Genomic DNA, 26058 nt, shown 5'->3' with positions numbered 1-26058 from the left:
TCCAGAGTACAGGCCTCGGTGTAACGCTCATTCCTTCGACGATAAACGTGAATCCGACCATCACCCCTGGTGAGACAAAACCGCGACTCATCAGTGAAGAGCAATTTTTGCCAGTCCTGTCTGGTCCAGCGACGTTGGGTTTGTGCCCATAGGCAACGTTGTTGCCGGTGATGTCTGGCGAGGACCTGCCTTACAACAGCCCTACAAGCCCTCAGTCCAGCCTCTCTCAGCCTACTGCGGAAAGTCTGAGCACTGATGGAGGGATTGTGTGTTCCTGGTGTAACTCGAGCAGTTGTTGTTGCCATCCTGTACCTGTCCCGCAGGTTTGATGTTCGGATGTATCGATCCTGTGCAGGTGTTGTTACACGTGGTCTGCCACTGCGAGGATGATCAGCTGTCCGTCCTGTCTCCCTGTAGCGCTGTCTTAGGCGTCTCACAGTACGGACATTGCAATTTATTACCCTGGCCACATCTGCAGTCCTCATGCTTCCTTGCAGCATGCCTAAGGCACGTTCACGCAGATGAGCAGGGACCCTGGGCATCTTTCTTTTGGTGTTTTTCAGAGTCAGTAGAAAGACCTCTTTAGTGTACTACGTTTTCAGAACTGTGACTTTAAATTGCCTACAGTCTGTAGCTGTTAGTGTCTAATGACCGTTCCACAGGTGCATGTTCATTAATTGTTTATGGTTCATTGAACAAGCATGGGAAACAGTGTTTAAACCATTTACAATGAAGATCTGTTATTTGGATTTTTACGAATTATCTTTGAAAGACAGGGTCCTGAAAAAGGGACGTTTCTTTTTTTGCTGAGTTTAATAGACAATGAATGTCTATAACCAAACTGGCTAAAAGTCTGTTGTTGGCCGACTGAAGCTATAGCTACACACGTTCTAACCTAAGTGCTACTACTAGTCATGGGGGGGGGGGGGGGTAGTTTTCGTCACTCCGCAGCAAACATATGGTTAACAATATGTTTGGAACATCGAATCACAATAAAATCACAGTATCGAATCGCAATATATAGTATATATACAAAAGTATGTGGACCCCTTCAAATTAGCAGTGGTGTAAAGTACTTCAGTAAAAATACTTTAAAGTACTACTTACCTAGTTTTTGGGGGTTTCTGTTTAACTTTTACTCCACTACATTACTAAAGAAAATAATGTACTTTTTACTCCATACATTTTCCCTGACACCAAAAAGTTACATTTTGAATGCTTAGCCATACAGGAAAATGGTCTACTTCACGCACGTATCAAGACAACACCACTGGTCATCCCTACTCCCTCTGTCTGGCAGAATCACTAAACACAAATGCTTTGTTTGTAAATGATGTCTGAGTGTTGGAGTGTCCCTCTGGCTACCCACATTTAAAAAAATATATATTTCAACTTTATTTAACCAGGTAGGCTAGTTGAGAACAAGTTCTCATTTACAACTGTGACCTGGCCAAGATAAAGCAAAGCGACACAAACAACAGACTTACACATGGAATAAACAAAACATACAGTCAATAACACAATAGAAAAAAAGTCTATATACAGTGTGCGCAAATGAGGTAAGGCAATAAATAGGCCATTGTGGAGAAATAATTACAATATAGCAATTAAACACTGGCATGATAAATGTGAAGATGAATGTGCAAGTAGAGATACTGGGATGCAAAGGAGAAGAAGGGGCAGATGGAGCGGTCTTCTGGTCAGGCTCCGTAGACGGGCATATTGCTCACCGCTCCAAAGTATACTACTCGCCAATGTCCAGTCTCTTGACAACAAGGTAGACAAAATTTGAGCAAGGGTTGCCTTCCAGAGAGACATCAGAGACTAACATTCTCTGTTTCACAGAAACACGGCTCACTCGGGATATGTTAGAGTCGCTACAGCCACCCGGTTTCTTCACACATCACGGCGACAGAAACAAACATCTCTCTGGTAAGAAGAAGAGCAGGGGTGTATGCCTTATGAATAACGACTTGTGGTGTAATCATAACTCAAGTCCTTTTACTCACCTGACCTAGAATTCCTACAATCAAAATGCCGACCTCATTATCTACCAAGAGAATTATCTTCGATTACAAATCACAGCTGTGTATATCCCCCCCAAACAGATACCTCGACGGCCCTGAAAGAACTTCACTGGACTCTATGTAAACTGGTAACCACATATCCTGAGGCTGCATTTATTGTAGCTGGGAAATTTAACAAAGCTAATCTGAAAACAAGGATCCCTAATTTTGGATCATTGCTACTCTAACTTCCGCGACGCACACAAAGCCCTCCCCCGCCCTCCTTTCGGCAAATCTGACCACGACTCCATTTTGTTGCTCCCAGGCTATAGACAGAAACTAAAAACAGGAAACGCCCATGCTAAGGTCTGTTCAACACTGGTCCGACCAATCGGATTCCACGCTCCATACATCAATGTTGTTGTCCGAGGCTGGCTCGGTGAGCAAGTTTTTTAGCAAGTGCATCGGTGATGTTGTACCCACGGTGACTATTAAAACCTTCCCTAACCAGAAACCGCGGATTGATGGCAGCATTCGCACAAGAAGTGCGAACCACTGCTTTTAATTATGGCAAGGCGACCGGAAACATGACGAATAAAAACAGTGTAGCTACTCCCTCCGCAAGACAATCAAACAAGCTAAGCATCAGTGGAGAGACAAAGTAGAGTCGCAATTCAATAGCTCAAACACGAGACGTATGTGGCAGGGTCTACAGTCAATCACGGATTACAAAAAGAAAACCAGCCCCGTCGCAGACACCGACGTCTTGCTACCAGACAAATTAAACAACTTCTTTGCTTGCTTTGAGGACAATACAGTGCCACTGACACGGCCCGCTACCAAAACCTGTGGGCTCTCCTTCACAGTGGCCAACGTGTAAACCCTCGCAAGGCTGCCGGCCCAGGCGGCATCCCTACGAGACCCTGGGTCTCGACCCCACCCTCTGCAACTGGGTCCTGGACTTTAACGGGCCGCCCCCAGGAGGTGAGGGTAGGAAACATCTCCACCCCGCTAATCCTCAAGGGTGCGTTCTCAGCCCTCTCCTGTACTCCCTCTTAACACATGACTGCGTGGCCATGCACACCTCCAACTCAATCATCAAGTTTGCAGACGACACTACAGTGGTAGGCTTGATTACAAACAACGACGAGATGGCCTACAGGGAGTAGGTGAGGGCCCTCGGAGTGTGGTGTCAGGAAAATAACCTCACTCAACATCAACAAAAGGAGATGATCGTGGACTTCAGGAAACAGCAGAGGGAGCATCCCCCAAACCACATCGACGGGACAGTAGTGGAGAAGGTGGAAAGTTCCTCAGCGTACACATTACGGACAAACTGAAATGGTCCATCCACACAGACAGTGTGGTGAAGGCGCAATAGCGCCTCTTCAACTTCAGGAGGCTGAAGAAATTTGGCTTGTCACCGAAAACTCAAACTTTTACAGATGCACAATCAAGAGCATCCTGTCGGGCTGTATCGCCGCCTGGTACGGCAACTGCTCCGCCCACAACCATAAGGCTCTCTCCAGAGGGTAGTGCGGTCTGCACAATGCATCACCGGGGGCAAACTACCTGCCCTCCAGGACACCTACACCACCCGATGTGACAGGAATGCCAAAAAGATCATCAAGGACAACAACCACCCAAGCCACTGCCTGTTCACCCCGCTATCATCCAGAAGGTGAGGTCAGTACAGGTGCATCAAAGCTGGGACCGAGAGACTGAAAAACAGGTTCTATTCTCTAGCCACTTTAATAATTGGATGTAATAAATGTATCACTAGTCACTTTAAACAATGCCACTTTATATAATGATTACATAAACTACATTACTCATCTCATATGTATATACTGTACTCTATACCATCTACCGAATCTTGCCTATGCAGCACGGCCATCGCTCATCCATATATTTATATGTACATATTCTTATTCATCCCTTTACACTTGTTGTTGTAGTTGTGAACTTGTTAGATATTACTGCACTGTCGGAACTAGAAGCACAAGCATCGCTACACTCGCATTAACATCTGCTAACCATGTGTATGTGACCAATAAAATTTGATTTGGATAGGCCAAGTACCCCTGGTTGAGAACCACTGCTGTGGAGCACTCAAGGTGACTGTCTGTACTCATACAAAAAGCAGACAGAGGACAGTGCTGTGGCAGAAGCTGCATCAAATTGTGCAGCTGCACCGCCAAGAACTGAGTGACGTGGAAGGACAATGCCAGGGTACCAAGGGTGGTAGCAAATTGCTCATACATCAGAATTCCTTTCTCCATATGGCATTCAGCACATCCAGAAGCACACTCAGCTCTTACTTTCAATGAAGTATGGAGGCCACCGTGGCATTTTTTGGTAGCTTTCCCCAGATCTCTGCCTCGACACAATCCTGTCTCGAGCCTCTATGGACAAATCACTGCTATTCCACAAAATGGCCTTAACGCCTTGTCAAGATGGGCTGATACATCTCGTGAAGTAGGCTAGGCCTTAACCATTTCCCTATTTTAGGCCATGCATTAAGGGGAGGGAAATCCTATATGAACCAATAGAACACAGAACCGAAGGAATGCTCCCACACAATAACATAGCAGGACATTTCTAGAACAGAACTCTGATGATGGATGGGATGAAGAGCCCATACAAAACAGCAGAGAGCGAAATCACAAAATTGTAGGACACCTGGACAGAGGCCAACATCACTCATTCACTCTTCAAATTCAAAATCTGGAGTGCTTAGTTTAACTTTTTTTGATGTATGAATAAAAGAGCCTCTGGCCGGCTCCATAAAGGGCCAGTGGTTGCATTAAAGCATTAGAGAAGAATGGATATGGCCCTTCAATGGCCCAGTGATCTACCCCTCTCAGGGATGGCTATCATCATTAACATGTCTCAGAGGCTGGACATAGTGCTCCCTCCATTAGGAGCACAGAGACAGAATAACTCAATACATCGATAGGGGATTGATTCCTAAAAGAGTCCTTGCAGAAAACAAAAAAATGCAGCTGCTTTCCACCACAAGGGAATACATGTCTTTTTTTAACAAGCTTATTCATGAGCAAGTCTGTATTGACCCGGCCTAGCTTTGGGAATAGGAAGAGGAGCTTATGGGAGTCCAGTCAAGTTGTTGATTTTCTGCAGAAGACGCTTAGAAATTTCAAGGTCTCCTAAATGAAAAGATGGCCTAGTTGTACAGTAGACTAACCATAACACCTAATGAGAGGAATGAGTAGGACATATTGCAACTACTAGATTATCTTTAGGCAACAGCATTTTGATTTTGTGGGTGTCAGGGAAAATGTATGGAGTAAAAAGTACATTATTTTATTTCAGAATGTAGTGAGTTAGAAGTAGCCAAAAAATATAATTAGTAAAGTAATGTACAGATACCCCCCCAAAAATACTTTAGTACATTAAAGTATTTTTACTTAAGTACTTTACACCACTGCCCAAATGCCTTCACACCAGTACATTAGCATACTTTATATACTCTTACACATGCATTTATCACATAGTATTCCATACATAAGTTAAGGCCATGCAACCGGAGTTGAAACCTGAGTGAGGTGCACATGTACAATACATAAACAGATGCATGCGCCATATATTTGTGTGGTGGACACTTGATACGGTCACATGATATTGTTGTGATACGTCACAAAATCATGTTACGACCACATATCAATATTCATTTTCTATATCAATACTTTGCTAAGTCTTGCTATGTGGATGGGTCACTACAGAAGGTGTAAACGGCACAGCCAAATAGTTACCTGCATAGTAGCAATATCAGAAAGTGTCAATATAAATAAAATAATATACAGCAGTCGTGGCCAACGGTTTTGAGAATGACAAATATTAATTTTAACAAAGTTTGCTGCCTCAGTGTCTTTAGATATTTTTGTCAGATGTTACTATGGAATACTGAAGTATAATTACAAGCATTTCATAAGTGTCAAAGGCTTTTATTGACAATTACATGAAGTTGATGCAAAGAATCAATATTTGCGGTGTTCACCCTTCTTTTTCAAGACCTCTGCAATCCGCCCTGGCATGCTGTCAATTAACTTCTGGGCCACATCCTGACTGATGGCAGCCCATTCTCGCATAATCAATGCTTGGAGTTTGTCAGAATTTGTGGAGTTTTGTTTGTGGGTTGACCACAAGTTCTCAATGGGATAAGGTCTGGGGAGTTTCCTGGCCATGGACCCAAAATATCAATGTTTTGTTCCCGAGCCACTTAGTTTTCACTTTTGCCTTATGGCAAGGTGCTCCATCATGCTGGAAAAGGCATTGTTCATCACCAAACTGTTCCTGGATGGTTGGGAGAAGTTGCTCTCGGAGGATGTGTTGATACCATTTTTTATTCATTGCTATGTTCTTAGGCAAAGTTGTGAGTGAGCCCACTCCCTTGGCTGAGAAGCAACCCCACACATGAATGGTCTCAGGATGCTTTACTGTTGGCATGACACAGGACTGAAGGTAGCGCTCACCTTGTCTTCTCCGGAAAAGCTTTTTTCCAGATGCCCCAAAGAATCGGAAAGGGGATTCAACAGAGAAAATGACTTTACCCCAGTCCTCAGCAGTCCATTCCATGTACCTTTTGCAGAATATCAGTCTGTCCCTGATGTTTTTCCTGGAGAGAAGTGGCTTCTTTGCTGCCCTTCTTGACACCAGGCCATCCTCCAAAAGTCTTCGCCTCACTGTGCGTGCAGATGCACTCACACCTGCCTGCTGCCATTCCTGAGCAAGCTCTGTACTGGTGGTGCCCCGATCCCGCAGCTGAATCAACTTTAGGAGACGGTCCTGGCGCCTGCTGGACTTTCTTGTGCGCCCTGAATCCTTTTTGCAACAATTGAACCGCTCTCCTTGAAGTTCTTGATGATCCGATAAATGGTTGATTTGAGTGCTGGCAGCAATATCCTTGCCTGTGAAGCCCTTTTTGTGCAAAGCAATGATGATGGCATGCGTTTCCCTCCAGGTAACCATGGTTGACAGATGAAGAACAATGATTCCAAGCACCATCCTCCTTTTGAAGCTTCCAGTCTGTTATTCAAACTCAAATCAGCATGACAGAGTGATCTCCAGCCTTGTCCTCGTCAACACTCACACCTGTGTTAACGAGAGAATCACTAACATGTCAGCTGGTCCTTTTGTGGCAGGGCTGAAATGCAGTGGAAATGTTTTTTGGGGATTCAGTTAATTTGCATGGCAAAGAGGGACTTTGCAATTAATTGCAATTCATCTGATAACTCTTCATAACATTCTGGAGTATATGCATACAATCTGAGGCAGCAGACTTTGTGAAAATGAATGTGTCATTCTGAAAACTTTTGGCCACTACTGTATGTACAAGAACAATATCAATAACGATATCAGTGACAGACGAGGTAGTTATATGCTTACAATCAGGGGCAAAGTGGCAGTAGCAGGATTTTTTTATTTATTATAATAATTGTAGCAGCAAGGTATGGCGTGTTTTAAGAGAGAGCCTGTTTCTGTCCTGCCCTTGACTTTGGTGCAGGGCATGTGATGTCCATAGCCTCTTTGTTGCAGAACTCCCTGATCTTCTCAAAAAATATAAGTTTGTCTAGCTGTGTCCAGTCCAGGTGGTGCTTGTAGAGGCAGCCCATCTATGGGAGGAAGGTTTTGGCCATTGCAGTTATCACAATTCAGGTCCACACGTGTTTCCCCAACTCTGTAGTTGCGGTAAGGCTTCCACCTTTTTCTTTGGCTAAACCAACTAGGCTCGTCATTTAACAACTTTATTCATATTTACAGATGGCATAATAGTTTCTTAAGGCACATGAAAGCTCACATATTCGAGAAGGCATTTCTGCCAAAAAAACAACACATTTTGATAAAAATAAATTTATTACATTCAAACGGCTCTCCTGTGAAGTCGTGACTTGCGACATACGCCTAGTTTCCTGAATCGAGTCACATTTTGTTACGTTACAGCCTTATTCTAAAATTGATTAAATCGTTTTTTCCAGAAATCTACACACAATACTCCATAATGACAAAGCAAAAAGATTAGAACATTTTGCAAATGTAAATAAAAAATAAAATATCACTTTTACATAAGTATTCAGACCCATTACTCGGTACTTTGTTTTAGCACATTTGCCAGCGATTACAGCCTCGAGTCTTCCTGGGTATGATGCTATGAGCTTTGCACACCTGTATTTGGGGAGTTTCTCCCCTTCTTAGCATATCCTCAAGCTCTACCAGGTTGGATGGGAAGCGTCGCTGCACAGCTACTTGCAGGTCTCTCCAGAGATGTCCGGTCGGGTTCAAGTCCGGGCTCTGGCTGGGCCACTCAAGGTATTCAGAGACTTGTCCCGAAGCCACTGCTCCGTTGTCTTGGCTGTGTGCTTAGGGTCGTTGTCCTGTTGGAAGGTGAACCTCCGCCCCAGTCTGAGGTCCTGAGCGCTCTGGAACAGGTTTTCATCAAGGATCTCTCTGTACTTTTCTCCGTTCATCTTTCCCTCGACCCGGACTAAACCTTCCAGTCCCTGCCACTGAAAAACTCCAAGCAGACTGTCATTTGCCTTTTACTGAGGAGTGGCTTCCGTCTGGCCACTGTACCATAAAGGCCTGATTGGTGAAGTGCTGCAGAGATGGTTGTCCTTCTGGAAGGTTCTGCCATCTCCACAGAGGAACTCTGGAGCTCTGTCAGAGTGGCCATCAGGTTCTTGGAAACCTCATTGTCCAAGGCCCTTCTCCGATGGCTCGGGTTTGGCCAGGTGGCCAGCTCTATGACTTTCTGGTTCCAAAGTTCTTCCATTTAAGAATGATGGAGGCCACTGTGTTCTTGGGGACCTTCAATGCTGCAGAAATGTTTTGGTAACCTTCGCCAGATCTGTGCCTCGACACAAATCAATCATGTCTCGGAGAGCTACGGACAATTCCTTCGGCCTCATGGCTTGGTTTTTGCTCTGACATGCACTGTAAGGTCCAGTGTCATGCACTGGACCTTACATAGACATCGCCTTTCCAAATAATGTCCAATCAATTGAATTTACCACATGTGGACTCCAATCAAGTTGTAGAAACATCAAGGATGATCAATGGAAACAGGATGCACCTGAGCTCAATTTCAAGTCTCATAGCAAAGGGTCTGAATACTCAAATAAAACAGTAAAATAAAACAATTCTTTTTAGATATAAATTTGCAAAAATCATTATTGGGTATTGTGTGTAGATTGATTAATATATATATATTTTTTAATCCATTTTAGGATAAGGCTGTAACGTAACAAAATGTGGAAATAGTCAAGGGGTTTGAATACTTCCGAATGCATGTAGGCCTACAAGCGTCACAAGAAAAGTGCATACTCTTGTTGTTTTTATGTCTTTGTTAAACACCACAAAAGTGATCCTATATATGCATGTGTTTATTCTCTCCCTCCTCTGAATCTGATAGAGCCAGCCAGACAGCTTCTAGAGGATGTGTCGACAGTTCTGAATCTTTTCTAATACAGTGGCGTCCCTAGATGTCTCCTGGGGTTAAAATTCTCATTAGTAGTCATGGCCAGGCCCTAACCCTTTGAAATGACTCTGGCTAATTAGCACCAATGGATGGCCTCCCAGTTAATTAACCAGAATGCTCCTTAAGGGGCTTTATCAAATGTTTAAGAAATTAACAAATTGCAAGTTTGCCAATTGTACCTAATTGATTTGTTCCTATTCAGGTTGAGCTCATGCCCTTTGCCTCTGTTTAGCGAACCATCCGGTTGAGTTTAAAGGGGTTTGGAATCCTGATTCACTTACAAGACCAGAACCTGGAATGTGGATAGACACTGCACTTTGATTTGTTATAAAAATCATTGCTTGTCCTGATTGCAGTTAAATGTTTTCCAGCTAATGAGGTAGTTTGCTATTAGTTCTGACTCATAAAGATGGGCTGTATTGTAATTAGACAGCCACTGCATACTAGTTAGCAGTGTTGGAGGCGACCCTGAAATAAGGGGCAGAAAGGCAGCGTAAACAGGCCAATGTGAATCATCTATAAATCCTCGCATATAAACCAACCATGTAGTATTATCACGCACGATGAAGCATTAGGCCTAGTAGCTTAATTCAGATCAGCATTTATTCGGAAAAAACAGACCCTTCAAATGAATGGACTAATTAAATGTTGATGACAGAACACCCACAGTTTCCCTGTCATTGCACATTGTACCAAATGGTAGGTTGGACCTCACTTTGTGAGCAGAAAGATACAAATGTATGCGTTCATCTACAAAGCCCTTTTGGGTAAACTCCCTATTTACCTCTGTAGTCTGGTCTCCTTCACCACCAGCAGTTACCATACCCGGTCTGCTAGGTGGTTGCTACTTAAAGTCCCCAGGATATTCAGTGTTAGGCAAGACTGCCTTCTCTTCTTGTGCACCAGACGCATGGAATAGTCTACAATCCATGCTTCATCTAGATATGTTAGTGCCACTGAATTAATTGGTGGGAGACTGTTACAGAGGAGTGTAAATGATTTTATTTAGGCTGGATTGTTGTATGTTTTAACTATGTAATATACTGATTGTTGCTGCCTTCTTGGCCAGGTCTTCCTTGAAAAAGAGACTCTGGGTCTCAATGGGCTTTCCCTGGTTAAATAAAGGTTAAATAAAATAAGAGTCAAAAGCTGTTTGAACGGAATGGACCCAACAGAACCTCTTACTCTCTCTGTACTGTAGTTACTTCCTTGTTTCTTCTACAACATCCTCAAATAGGGCTGGGAATTTCCAGGGAGCTCACAACACCATATTATCACGATACTTAGGTGTCGATACAATATATATTGCGATTCTATGTGTATTGCAATACAATACTGTGATTTTATTGAGATTCGATGTTCCAAACACATTGCTCACGATATGTCTGCAGCAGATGAACACGAGAAAGCAATGAGAAAACATGTTGTTTTGATCAGTCATGGAAATAAAAGTGCTGAAAACTAATTGGCTCCCTATTTAAAAAATATGGAGAACAAGCTATGAAGGAAAAATACTGGAGTTTTGGTGCAGGTGCAGCCGACTACACAAAAATAATATTACCAAAACTATACGATATGTCAAAAATAATATCCCGATATGCAACTACTTCCCCCCCCCATCACTAATAACCACTGTCCTATCTCAGTTGATCTCGTCCTTGCCATTCTAAAGACATGTACAGTGAGGGAAAAAAGTATTTGATCCCCTGCTGATTTTGTTCGTTTGCCCACTGACAATGAAATGATCAGTCTGTAATTTTAATGGTATGTTTATTTGAACAGTGAGAGACAGAATATCAACAAAAAAATCCAGAAAAACACATGTCAAAAATGTTATAAATTGATTTGCATTTTAATGAGGGAAATAAGTATTTGACCCCTCTTCAAAACATGACTTAGTACTTGGTGGCAAAACCCTTGTTGGCAATCACAGAGGTCAGATGTTTCTTGTAGTTGGCCACCAGGTTTGCACACATCTCAGGAGGGATTTTGTCCCACTCCTCTTTGCAGATCTTCTTCAAGTCATTAAGATTTCGAGGCTGACGTTTGGCAACTCGAACCTTCAGCTCCCTCCACAGATTTTCTATAGGATTAAGGTCTGGAGACTGGCTAGGCCACTCCAGGACCTTAATGTGCTTTTTCTTGAGCCACTCCTTTGTTGCCTTGGCCGTGTGTTTTGGGTCATTGTCATGCTGGAATACCCATCCACGACCCATTTTCAATGCCCTGGCTGAGGGAAGGAGGTTTTCACCCAAGATTTGACGGTATATGGCCCCGTCCATCGTCCCTTTGATGCGGTGAAGTTGTCCTGTCCCCTTAGCAGAAAAACACCCCCAAAGCATAATGTTTCCACCTCCATGTTTGACGGTGGGGATGGTTTCTTGGGGTCATAGGCAGCATTCCTCCTCCTCCAAACACGGCAAGTTGAGTTGATGCCAAAGAACTCCACTTTGGTCTCGTCTGACCACAACACGTTCACCCAGTTGTCCTCTGAATCATTCAGATGTTCATTGGCAAACTTCAGACGGGTATGTATATGAGCTTTCTTGAGCAGGGGGACCTTGCGGGCGCTGCAGGATTTCAGTCCTTCACGGCGTAGTGTGTTACCAATTGTTTTCTTGGTGACTATGGTCCCAGCTGCCTTGAGATCATTGACAAGATCCTCCTGTTTAGTTCTGGGCAGATTCCTCACCATTCTCATGATCATTGCAACTCCACGAGGTGAGATCTTGCATGGAGCCCTAGGCCAAGGGAGTTTGACAGTTGTTTTGTGTTTCTTCCATTTGCGAATAATCGCACCAACTGTTGTCACCTTCTCACCAAGCTGCTTGGCAATGGTCTTGTAGCCCATTCCAGCCTTGTGTAGATCTACAATCTTGTCCCTGACATCCTTGGAGAGCTCTTTGGTCTTGGCCATGGTGGAGAGTTTGGAATCTGATTGATTGATTGCTTCTGTGGACAGGTATCTTTTATACAGGTAAGAAACTGAGATTAGGAGCACTCCCTTTAAGAGTGTGCTCCTAATCTCAGCTCGTTACCTGTATGAAAGACACCTGGGAGCCAGAAATCTTTCTGATTGAGAGGGGGTCAAATACTTATTTCCCTCATTAAAATGCAAATCAATTTATAACATTTTTGACATGCGTTTTTCTGGATATTTTTGTTGTTATTCTGTCTCTCACTGTTCAAATAAACCTACCATTAAAATTATAGACTGATCATTTCTTTGTCAGTGGGCAAACGTACAAAATCAGCAGGGGATCAAATACTTTTTTCCCTCACTGTAGTGGAAGTCCTTGGCCTGTGTAAGCCAAGGTCATGTCCCGGCCATGAAAAGGAATTTGAGGAGATCTGGAGGAGGCTCCATTAGGCCATGGTGGAAGGCGTGAACCATAACGTCTGCCTGTTTGGGATGGGAGCAGTGTTGTGGTAGAGAGGGGGAACAAAGGTGAGGCAGGAGTAGTGGAGCATAGCTACAGGATTTAGATCACGGAGATTTGCATCAATCGGCAACGTGAGGAACAGGAGGGCCTAATCTGCTGCAGACAGGCTTAGCAGGAGAACAACTCAAGACTCTGGGTCTCCAGATAGGACGTTTAGCAATTAGCATAGTTAATAAGAGACGTCATAGAGAGACGTAATTGCAGGTGTCAGGTCATGAGGGAAGACTGAGGAAAGATGTGTGGATGCTCAGTCTGTCAAAGCGCACTCCTCTCATACTAGGATGACTTGTGCAGGACGTGGGAGCTACGGAAGTGTGAACACTTTACCATTGTTGCAAGAGGAATACATATAGGCCTAGTGAAGGCCAATACCCTACAGTAGCAAATATCCTGATTTTATTTTATTTTTACAATATTGCTCTTTATCCTTCCATTTCAACTGCTGCTGTTTCCCAGCATCTCTCAACCTAATTATCATCAGTAAAGAAGAAATTAATTGACTGGATGGGTATGAGTGCATTCATTCATTACGTTCTTGCTTTGGAGGCTGCCAAATTCAGAATGATCGCAGCCCTTCTAAATTATTGAAAAAGCCTAAACACCTCTTATGAGCTACAGAAATGGCTATTAACCTTGGCAAAATGATATTCAAATCCAGTTATAGCTAACTTGGTCTACTGTATCCCCCATGGGAAGGAAATGTAAATGTGCTCTTGCTGTAGACAGATGGGAAAACCGCCTGGCTTTTGAAGTTCCAGCAACCAGAGTCGTCGCAGCCCCCACCCCCTCGCTAAAATATTCAGGACAGTCTCATTGAGCGCCTCTTTCGCTCCAGTATCCCACACACAACGCTGACGTTGGGCTGAGGCTGGTTAGTACTACGGGGCCAGAGCTGCGACACCTTAAAAAATGTGCAAATGTTCACAAATTCAGCACAGTGCGGCAACAGTAAAAATAAAATAAAACAGCCAGAGGATTATCTCGCTGTGCAGAAAATTATTTAGGAGATTGATTTATGAGGAGAAAAAACACCCATAACTTTCTCTCCCCCACATACACCATCTGAAATATTGTGATCTCCTGCGCATTGTTATTGACAAATCATTGGAAATTGAATTCCCTGTGGAGCAGATGACTGTCACAGCCAATGAGACACCATTGTGACTCTACCTGCCAGTCAGTCAGTCATCTTGAACGGGCTCTGATACTGTGCCACAGACAACAGCCTCCTGGATCGTTACTCTTATCACAACGGCAGCGGGCCCATAAGAGAGAGAGGGTATCAAAACCAGGTGCTGCAGCCAGAAAAAGTAGATTAGAAGTTCTGCATAAGTTTACCACTGGGGTAGAAGAGCGGTGCTGTCACTGAGTAAAAAGATGAATTGTTTGGAGTGCTGGCAGACATCCAGGCCCTGCAGATTGCGCTGAGGCTCGCATGTAGATGAAGTGTGAACACAAGGAGAGGCTGAATGGAAGGAGGGGAGATGGGGGTGCTTTAACCCCTGAAGCTGAGGGAAGTTATTAACACACCCATCTAGGCTAGAATCTGGAGGAAGATTTGCTGAGCTCAACAACACAGCCTGTGTCTTGATATCTCAGTAACACAAGGGTAAGAGAAAATACTACAATATATCATCTAATGCTATCCAATTGAATCTAGTTACTTCCTTTATCACATGCACACTGGAAACTCTAGTTACTAGCATAATTTTCAAAATTGAAAGTTTTTTTCAATATAAAGATGTGCAATGTAATACAACTTGGCAGTGTGTGCTTTTTTCATTATCCGAAGCCTTCTTCCAGATAGCTGTAGTAGCTAGGGACTGTCTCATTATACCAACTAGATGAAAATATGCTTACTTAGCACTATACACAGAATACCGAACCAGATTTTCAAAGCAAGTACCCATGTGTGAGTAGGGGGATGGTCTTCTGCGCTTGCTAAGAGTGCTGTTCGTGTTAGCCTAGTCGTGGGAGGGAGAGTTATACAGTAACTGTGTCCAGGGCTTCAGGTAGATAATATGTGGGTAGAAGTAGGTACCAGGGAAACTGTGCACTCCATGCATATCACCTCTGAATAAAAGGGAAATACCGCTGATTACATTGATCATAATGGCAATGATGCCCGTAGACATGAAATGCTTTGAAAGGCTGGTCACGGCTCACATCATCCCAGACACCCTGTGGGCACAATATAATCTGAAATACAAACAAAAAACAAACAGCAAATGGATCCAACAAGTTTGTAGAGTCACAAGCTTGATGTAATCATTGTGTGCTAAGAATATGGGACCAAATACTAATCTTGTGACTACTTTAATACACATAAGAAAATGTCCCAAAACTTTTGGTACCCTAAAATTGAGGGACAATGTACAGAAAGTGCTGTAATTCCTTAACTGTTCACCCGATATGAAAATACCCTCAAATTAAAGCTGACAGTCTGCACTTAAACCTCATAGTATTGTATAATTTCAAATCCAAAGTGCTGGAGTACAGATCCAAAACACCCATTTTCACTGCCCCAATACTTTTGAAGCTCACTATATATTTAGTCTACTTTAGCTACAGCAATAGAACTTACAGTACAGACATTGTGGCCAATAGTCCAATAAAGCACTCAGCGACCTTCAAACTGTGACCCCAAATAGCCCATACGAGTAATTCCTCATAAAACCCAGACAAAAAAATGTATCCATAGAATAGTCCTTTGGAGGAAGTATTGACACATTTTTAAACATTTGTATCCAAAAGCATAATTGAGAAATAATTCATAAAAGTTGGTATATTTATGACATTTTGGCTTTACCCAGGCCTCCTTTAAGACTCCATAATGTTTAATCCGTTTCATATGAAGCTTTACCACTCTGTAATATGAGTAGTATTATTGAGGAGTATTATTATGAGTAGTATTATATAATTTATGAATATTGAAAATAACATTTTAGATGTTTCAATATATTGTTGAACATGAACTCAGCAAAAAAAGAAAACGTCCTCCTCTCACTGTCAACTGAGTTTATTTTCAGCAAACTTAACATGTGTAAATATTTCTATGAACATAACAAGATTCAACAACAGACATACACTGAACAAGTTCCACAGACATGTGACTAACAGAAATTGAATAATCTGTCCCTGAACAAAGGGGGGTCAAAATCAAAAGTAACAGTCAGTATCTGGTGTGGCCACCAGCTGCATTAAGTACTGCAGTGCATCTCCTCCTCATGGACTGCACCAGATTTACCCGTTCTTGCTGTGAGATGTTACCCCACTCTTCCACCAAGGCACCTGCAAGTTCACTGACATTTCTGGTGGGAATGGCCCTAGCCCTCACCCTCCGATCCATTAGGTCCCAGACGTGATCAATGGGATTGAGATCAGGGCTCTTCGCTGGCCATGGCAGAACACTGACAATCCTGTCTTGCAGGAAATCACGAGCAGTATGGTTGGTGGCATTGTCATGCTGGAGGGTCATATCAGGATGAGCCTGCAGGAAGTGTACCACATGAGGGAGGAGGATGTCTTCCATGTAACGCAAAGCGCTCAGATTGCCTGCAATGACAACAAGCTCAGTCCGATGATGCTGTGACCCTCCACCTCCAAATCGATCCCGCTCCAGAGTACAGGCCTCGGTGTAACGCTCATTCCTTCGACGATAAAATCACCAGGACAAAACCGCGACTCGTCAGTGAAGAGCAATTTTTGCCAGTCCTGGCTGGTCCAGCGACGGTGGGTTTGTGGCCATAGGCGACGTTGTTGCAGGTGATGTCTGGTGAGGACCTGCCTTACAACAGCCCTACAAGCCCTCAGTCCAGCCGCTCTCAGCCTACTGCGGACAGTCGGAGTACTGATGGAGGGATTGTGCGTTCCTGGTGTAACTCGAGCAGTTATTGTTGCCATTCTGTACCTGTCCCGCAGGTTTGATGTTCGGATGTACCGTGCAGGTGTTGTTACACGTGGTCTGCCACTGCGAGGATGATCAGCTGTCCGTCCTGTCTCCCTGTAGCGCTGTCTTAGGCGTCTCACAGTACGGACATTGCAATTTATTGCCCTGGCCACGTCTGCAGTCCTCATGCCTCTTTGCAGCATGCCTAAAGCACGTTCACACAGATGAGCAGGGACCCTGGGCATCTTTCTTTTGGTGTTTTTCAGAGTCAGTAGAAAGGCCTCTTTAGTGTCCTAAGTTTTCATAACTGTGACCATAATTGTAAGCTGTTAGTGTCTTAATGACCTTTCCACAGGTGCATGTTCATTAATTGTTTATGGTTCATTGAACAAGCATGTGAAACAGTGTTTAAACCCTTTACAATGAAGAGCTGTGAAGTTATTTGGATTTTTACAAAAAGGGACATTTCTTTTCTTGCTGAGTTTAATATATACTCTACGGGGATATCAAAGTTCCAGAGTGGGATCTCTGCTAATTTAAAATAGGTATGGCCCATTTTATACAGAGAAAATGACATAGTAATAAAAAATATTTAAAAAATGTGAATCACAATGTAAGAAAATCATAGCCCTTCATTTACTTGTATCATTGCACATCCTGCAAATCACCAGCAGAGGGCGACCATTTTGAACTATTTCTCTGCTACTTTGATATGCAATTGTATAGTGATATGTATGATATGATATGCTAGTGTATAATCCCTTTAACAGGCAGCTCAACCGGGCAGTTGAGCTAATTTTGACAACCAATTCTAAAAATGAAAACACATTAATTTTATTTGCCATTTTTAATCATCTCAACCAATGTAATTGAGTAAAATGATCAGGTGGTTTTCATTATCGGAATCCAGTATTTTTTTAAACAAACATTCAAAAATGGTTGAAAACCAGGACATGAACGTTAGAAAAATCAAACATTTCAGTATTAATTGTGTATAAAATGGAAATTACAGGCCTGTAAAAAACTAAAACATAATTTTGGAATTAAATTTAAAATGTTAGGAACTCTTGAAAAAAAATGCTCTACAAGGCGCTTGAGTTGCCCATTAAGGGAAAGCAATTTAGTCAAAGCTAGCGATTATGGACAAATATTGTTATAAGATTTTTTGGTCTGTGCAAATAGTAAATATGAAAAAAATAAAAATTATTCTATCTGCCTGTTATCTTCAATATGTTTCACAATATTTTTCAGTACATGTAATTTTACAGATACAGTGGGGAGAACAAGTATTTGAAACACTGCCGATTTTGCAGGTTTTCCTACATGCTTTGTAAGTAGGAAAACCTGCAAAATCGGCAGAGGTCTGTAATTTTTATCATAGGTACACTTCAACTGTGAGAGACAGAATCTAAAAAAAAATCCAGAAAATCACATTGTATGATTTTTAAGTAAATAATTTGCATTTTATTGCATGACATAAGTATTTGAATACCTACCAACCAGTAAGAATTCCGGCTCTCACAGACCTGTTAGTTTTTCTTTAAGAAGCCCTCCTGTTCTCCACTCATTACCTGTATTAACTGCACCTGTTTGAACTCGTTACCTGTATAAAAGACACCTGTCCACACACTCAATCAAACAGACTCCAACCTCTCCACAATGGCCAAGACCAGAGAGCTGTGTAAGGACATCAGGGATAAAATTGTAGACCTGCACAAGGCTGGGATGGGCTACAGGACAATAGGCAAGCAGCTTGGGGAGAAGGCAACAACTGTTGGAGCAATTATTAGAAAATGGAAGAAGTTCAAGATGACGGTCAATCACCCTCGGTCTGGTGCTCCATGCAAGATCCCACCTCGTGGGGCATCAATGATCATGAGGAAGGTGAGGGATCAGCCCAGAACTACACGGCAGGACCTGGTTAATGACCTGAAGAGAGCTGGGACCACAGTCTCAAAGAACACCATTAGTAACACACTACGCCGTCATGGATTAAAATCCTGCAGCGCACGCAAGGTCCCCCTGCTCAAGCCAGCGCATGTCCAGGCCCGTCTGAAGTTTGCCAATGACCATCTGGATGATCCAGAGGAGGAATGGGAGAAGGTCATGTGGTCTGATGAGACAAAAATAGAGCTTTTTGGTCTAAACTCCACTCGCCGTGTTTGGAGGAAGAAGAAGGATGAGTACAACCCCAAGAACACCATCCCAACCGTGAAGCATGGATGTGGAAACATCATTCTTTGGGGATGCTTTTCTGCAAAGGGGACAGGACGACTGCACCGTATTGAGGGGAGGATGGATGGGGCCAAGTATCACGAGATCTTGGCCAACAACCTCCTTCCCTCAGTAAGAGCATTGAAGATGGGTCGTGGCTGGGTCTTCCAGCATGACAACGACCCGAAACACACAGCCAGGGCAACTAAGGAGTGGCTCCGTAAGAAGCATCTCAAGGTCCTGGAGTGGCCTAGCCAGTCTCCAGACCTGAACCCAATAGAAAATCTTTGGAGGGAGCTGAAAGTCCGTATTGCCCAGCGACAGCCCCGAAACCTGAAGGATCTGGAGAAGGTCTGTATGGAGGAGTGGGCCAAAATCCCTGCTGCAGTGTGTGAAAACCTGGTCAAGAACTACAGGAAACGTATGATCTCTGTAATTGCAAACAAAGGTTTCTGTACCAAATATTAAGTTCTGCTTTTCTGATGTATCAAATACTTATGTCATGCAATAAAATGCAAATTAATTACTTAATCATACAATGTGATTTTCTGGATTTTTGTTTTAGATTCCATCTCTCACAGTTGAAGTGTACCTATGATAAAAAATTACAGACCTCTACATGCTTTGTAAGTAGGAAAACCTGCAAAATCGGCAGTGTATCAAATACTTTTTCTCCCCACTGTATAAGTAGGGCTGTTCCCGACAAAAAAACTGAAAGCCGTCTGTTCTTTTGACATATCGATTAGTTTACATTTTTAAAAGTGTATTTTTCCATACAGTGCATTTTCCTCAATCTACTCACAATACCCCTGTTAGGTTCTTATTTTACAGAGTAAGTAACTCACGGACACTAGAGAAGCTTTAACCAAGTTTAATTATTCCCAAAGGTTCTGTACAGCTGTAATTCAGACAGCCAAACATTTCTCACCATCACAGTTATATAGATCCCACTTAAGACACCCCTTCTCTCCAATCCTTACATCTTATGGTTCAACAGAAAGAGGGTAACAGGATACCAAACCCTTATTACTCCCTTAAGGGAATCTGTCCTCACCTCCTGAGCTCAACCACTGCTTCCCCTAATCCACAGATGTCCATCTGTCTCAACACGTTGCTCTCCTCTCGTCCACCCAACACCTTCTGTCTTTCTTCATAGCCTTCTGTCTTTCTTCATAGAACCATTAACTTCTGACATGAAACTCAGTCTCTTTCACTCCTTTGATTCTATGCTTCTTTCCTATCATTTATTTAATATCTCAATGTTTAGTCGATTCCACACCCCATAATGACAAAACAAAAGCAGCTTTTTGGAAATGTTTGCCTTTATTTACATAAGAATTCCGACCCTTTGCTATGAGACTTGAAATTGAGCTCAGGTGTATCCTGTTTCCATTGATCATCCTTGAGATGTTTCTACAACTTGATTGGATTCCATCTGTGGAAAATTCTATTGATTAGGCAAGATTTGGAAAGGCACACACACTTGTCTATATAAGGTCTCACAGTTGATAGTGCATGTCAGAGCAAAAACCAAGCCATGAGGTCAAAGGAATTGTCCGTAGAATTCCAAGACAGGATTGTGTCGAGGGAAACATCTGGGGAAGGGTACCAAAAAAAATGTCTGAAGCATTGAAGGTCCCCAAGAACACAGTGGCCTCCATCATCCTTAAATGGAAGAAGTTTGGAACCACCAAGACTCTTCCTAGAGCTGGCCGCCCGGCCAAACTGAGCAATCGGGGGTGAAGGGCCTTGGTCAGGGAGGAGACCTAGAACCCGATGGTCTCTCTGACAGAGTTCCAGAGTTCTTCTGTGGAGATGGGAGAACCTTCCAGAAGGACAACCATTGCTGCAGCACTCCACCAAGCAGGCTTTTGTGGTAGACTGGCCAGATGGAAGCCACTCCTCAGTAAAAGGCACGACAGCCCTCTTGAAGTTTGCCAAAAGGAACCTAAAGGACTCTCAGAAACAAGATTGAACGCTTTGGCCTGAATGCCAAGCGTCACGTCAGGAGAAAACCTGACACCATTCCTACGGTGAAGCACGGCGGCGGCAACATCATGCTGTGTTGATGTCTTTTCAGCAGCAGGGACTGGGAGACTAGTCAGGATCGATGCAAAGATGAACAGAGCAAAGTACATTGAGATCATTGATGAAAACCAGCATTCAGGACCTCAGACTGGGGCGAAGATTCACCTTCCAACAGGACAACGACCCAAAGCACACAACCAAAACAATGCAGGAATAGCTTCCTTGAGTGGCCCAGCCAGAGCCCGGACTGAACCCTATCGAACAACTCTGGAGACCTGAAAATAGCTGTGCAGCGACGCTGCCCATCCAACCAGACATAGCTTTAGAGAATCTGCAGACATTGGGAGAAACTCCCCAAATACAGGTGTGCCAAGTTTGTAGTGTCATACCCAAGAAGACTCAAGGCTGTAATCGCTTCCAAAAGGTGTTTCAACAAAGTGCTGAGTAATGGGTCTGAATACTTATGTAAATGTGATATTTTTTTAAATTATACATTTGCAAAAAAATCTAAACAGTTTTTGCTTTGTCATTATGGGGTATTGTGTGTAGATGGATGAGGGAAAAAACAATTGAATACATTTCAGAATGAGGCTGTAACGTAACACGTGGAAAAAGTAAAGAGGTCTGAATACTTTCCGAATGCACTGTGTGTGTGTGTGTATATATATATATATTTGCTATTGCTTGACCAACAGCCTATCAACCAAACAATCGACTAATTGGGGTCAGCCATAATTATGAGCATATAAACAGTAAACACGTTAATTTACATATTAATACACAACTGTATCATTTTATTAATATTTGATATCAGTCCTTATTTACCTATGCCCGTCTTCAATTATAAAGGAAGCAGACAATGTTAATTAAAATGTATACTTTTTATTATTATTTAAAAAGTCTTTGCAAATTTCAATACAAAATGAGTTTACCCTAACTGGGCAACTCAACTGGCTGTTTGAGATGTGTTATCCAATTTTAAGTCATGAAAATTATTTATTTATTTTTGTCCTATATTAGAGCTAAATACAAATGTTTCAGCCCAAACAAAATGTCTGATATGTACTTCTGTGTGCCAGTTAAAGGGTTTTTATTAGACAGATCGTTTTTTTTTTCAATAATCATGTTTATATTTTTCAATATTCATGAATTAAAAGGTTTACTCAGCGATATGAAGTAGACAGCATAGTGGGTCAATTTCCGCAACAACTTAGAGCGTTGAAGCACGAGGCTCAACATCTCCGCTGTTTTGATGCCCTGGCTACCACACTGTGAACAGTTAAACGCCCGTGCACATGCGCAGATACTGTGTGTGTGTGTGTGGCTGTGAAGTGTTGCATCTCACTCATCTTAATATCTCCGGTGCTGCTCGTGGCAATGTCTAGCTTTAATGTAAAAAAAAGAGAAAGTTATTCAAATCAAAATATGACATATTAGAGCAAGCGGTAAAGCTTCATATGACACCAATGTTTTCTTTGTAGCACCTACAGATTAAACACTGGAGTTTTAATGGAGTCCTGGGTAAGACCAAAAATGTAATAAATATGCTAACTTTTATGAATTATTTCTCAATTATGCTTTTAGATACAAATGTCAAATATGTCAACCATCCAGCATGAAAATCTATTTTTGTCTGGGTTTCGTGAGGAATCACTCATGCTTCTTTCAAAAACGTGTTCTTCACAACTACATAATACTGCTGTAGTACAGAGGACATAAGCTCCTCTAATTGTGTCAGTATATTTCATGGAGGTTTGGATACAGTAAACAAAGACATCCAGCCACATCCACTCCCAAGTTAATCTTTATCCCCAGGTGTCACTGACAAACTGCCACAACTGCGCAAACCCCAAAACATCTGCCATGATGTACAAAGTGCAAAACCATAGAATCTATTTAGCAACATTAAAACTTTATCTACATTAATTATAAAGTTTAAAGTGCAAATAGCACTGACCTTTGAACTATTACCACATCTTGAAAGCTGACTTTACTATTAAACACTTATGTAGGCATTTTAGTCAGTCAATTAGGGTCAAAGGTTGCATAGTGAATTACCACGGGAAAAACAGAGGTCAATCAATATCACATTTTAGTTATATACACGACGCACCTTCATGACATTGTTTTTACATGATCAGCCTGGCAAAACAACTAGCTCAAAATGTTTCCACACAAATATACCTAATTATTTAGCAGCTATTCTGTTGTCAATGACACTTAATACTCAATTCAGCACTACAGTTACCATTGCACCAATAGCGATCCAGAACAATGACACAATATATAGTATCTATTCAAAACGGCATTTAAAACATTACCAAGCTGATTGGATAAAGGTACTTTATCTAGTGGCTCTAACATTGCACTACACAAGGACAGTTAAGACAAAAACGCATGCAGATGTTGTGATGGAAATCAAATATGACAGTGCTGATGTCGTGTTCGAATAATAGTTGTCTTCTTTTGAAATGGTGTTTTATGAAATGTCATTACATTTATCTCACCGTTGGTAAGATAATGGACTGCACACGCTCATCAGCGAGCTGTTTCTCAACTTTGAGCTGTTTGTTTCTAGCTACAGCAGCCAGGCTGGCAAGCTCGAGACCTGTCGGTGACAATGACAGCGAATGCACTACACTGGAACCAGCCATTATAACATCAGAAGCATATTGTGAACATTTATAAATGATGTCGGTACCTTGAATTTGTCAAGAAACAAGTGCTTGGCGCTTGCTCCACGTAGTCCTCTCGCTACAATCTGGGATACGATGGATGCCGCCATGTTGACGCGGAAGAGAGCAATGTGAAGGACCATGTGCGCGCAATCTGACCAGTGATAGGAAGGCTGGCGGAAGTGGGCGTTGCGAAAATATTCAATGGAGAAGGGTCTGGGCGCGTTAGAGTGGTAAGGCTAAAGCAACCGACCGTAGAGGAAAGTTGAGGAGTTTAGTTGGGGGAGGTGGAACTGCAACATCTGAAAATCAGACACTAATGTGGTTTTCCAACAGCAAGGCTCAGATCAACATGACAGGGTTGCCATTGTTTATAAAAGTTTTGCTTTATAATGTTGAAATAAACATATCTCCAATCCCCATATCACTCACAAACTGAAATCATGTGTGTATATTGTAGGCTACAATCTAGTGAGAGAGAGCCTCAAATATGACATTCATTTGTACTGTATGAATGGCAAATTGGTTCTTGTTTGAGTCATGTCTTTGGCAGGCGCCAGAACAAATCACTTGGATTGGCCTTTGATTTTCATAGGCAGCACGTTTTTTTCATGGGACCTCTTATGTTTGCACGCCACAGGAGGATGGTGGCACCTTAATTGGGGAGGACGGCCTCATGGTAATGGCGGAATAGATGGAATGGTGTCAAATGCATGGCTTCCATGTGTTTGATGCCATTCCATTGGCTCCATTCCATTTGCTGTCCTCCCCTCAGCAGCATCCATGGGAGCAAACCCTTTTTATGGGTGTTATAGTGAAGACCATAGGCAGCTCGTGAGTTTCAATTTGGGGAAGCTTACATTTTATCCTACCAAGACACACCTGTTAATTGAAATTCATTCCAGGTGACTACAGCATGAAGCTGGTTGCGGGTATGGCAAGAGTGTGCAAAGCTGTCATCAAGGCAAACGGTTACTACATGATTCCATATGTGTTATTTAATAGTTTGATGTCTTCACTATTATTCTACAACGTGGAAAATAGTAAAAATAAAGAAATCTTTGAATGAGTAGGTGTGTCCAAACTTTTGACTAGTACTGTACATACAAACAAAACAACTAAAGAATAATGTGTGTTTAGATTTCTTCAAGTTTTAATGTCACGTGCACAAGTACAGTGAAATGCCTTTCTTGCAAGCTGTAAACCAAACAATGCAATAATCAATGTCAATGTAATACTACATATAACATAGGGTAGCACAAAAACTAAAATGAGAAAAACAAGTGAAAGTAAGAAAGCATATTATAACAGGGTCAGTCAGTTCCAGTAGCATATTTACAATGTGCAGGGATACTGGAGTGATAAAGGTAGAAAATGTATGAATAAGGGTTCTGTAACACGCTTCCTCCTTCTCCTCATCAGAAGAGGAGTAGCATGGATTTGACCAACGTGCAGCGGGTTTTGAATACATCATGAAACTTTATTTACAAGACAAAACTAAACACACGAAGAACACTTGAATATTTTACAAAACAACAAAACGAAGAAGACAGACCTGAACGAGAGTACTTAAATAAAACACGAAGAACGCACGGACAGGGAAAACCGAACAAACGCTACAGTCCCGTGTGGTACACTGACAAGGACACAGGAGACAATCACCCACAAACAAACAGTGAGAACAACCTACCTTAATATGACTCTCAATTAGAGGAAAACGCAAAACACCTGCCTCTAATTAAGAGCCATACCAGGCAACCCAAAACCAACATAGAAACAGCAAACATAGACTGCCCATCCAAAACTCACGCCCTGACCATCACACACATACAAAACAACAGAAAACAGGTCAGGAACGTGACAGGTATATGATAAACGGAGTAGCAGCAGCATATATGATGATTGTATGTGAGTGGGTGTGAATGCAAGTGCATATTATGTGTGTGTGAGAAAATGATAGAGTGTGTTATTATGTTTGTTAGAGTGTGAGTGTGTGTGAGTGTGTAATGTCCTCTGTGTGTGAGAGTGTGATAGTGTGTCTGTGTTTGTGTGTGTGCGTGTGTCATTTTACAGTCCCTATTTTGCCGTGAGATGTTGTTTTATAAAACATTTGAAGGTCATTTTGCTGTTTGCTTGAGTAATTGAAGATGGGAGTTCCATGTGATCATGGCTCTGTATAATACTATGCATTGGTGTGAATTCGCTTTGGACTTGGGAACTGTGAAGAGATCCATGGTAGTATGTCTTGTGGGGTATGTATGGGTGTCTGAGCTGAATGTTATTTGATTATGCAGACAATCTGGAATTC

At 42.3% G+C, this 26058-nt stretch overlaps 1 protein-coding gene across 1 annotated transcript in view; it reads right to left on the bottom strand.

Annotated features, from left to right (window-relative positions):
• The window catches only part of LOC139535632 (succinate--CoA ligase [GDP-forming] subunit beta, mitochondrial-like), a 126980-nt gene extending 103068 nt beyond the window's left edge, over positions 1 to 23912 (bottom strand). Inside the window, exon 1 of the mRNA XM_071335237.1 lies at positions 23777 to 23912. Within this exon, the coding sequence (XP_071191338.1) occupies positions 23777 to 23893 (117 nt within the window). The 5' untranslated portion in view covers positions 23894 to 23912. The remainder of the gene's footprint in view (positions 1 to 23776) is intronic.
• Between the last annotated feature and the right edge of the window lie 2146 nt (positions 23913 to 26058).

The sequence above is a fragment of the Salvelinus alpinus genome, chromosome 12 (genome assembly GCF_045679555.1).
Source record: "Salvelinus alpinus chromosome 12, SLU_Salpinus.1, whole genome shotgun sequence".
Classification (NCBI taxonomy): domain Eukaryota; kingdom Metazoa; phylum Chordata; class Actinopteri; order Salmoniformes; family Salmonidae; genus Salvelinus; species Salvelinus alpinus.
The sequence above is the reverse complement of the archived record's forward strand: the minus strand, read 5'-3'. Positions and strand labels throughout refer to the sequence as shown.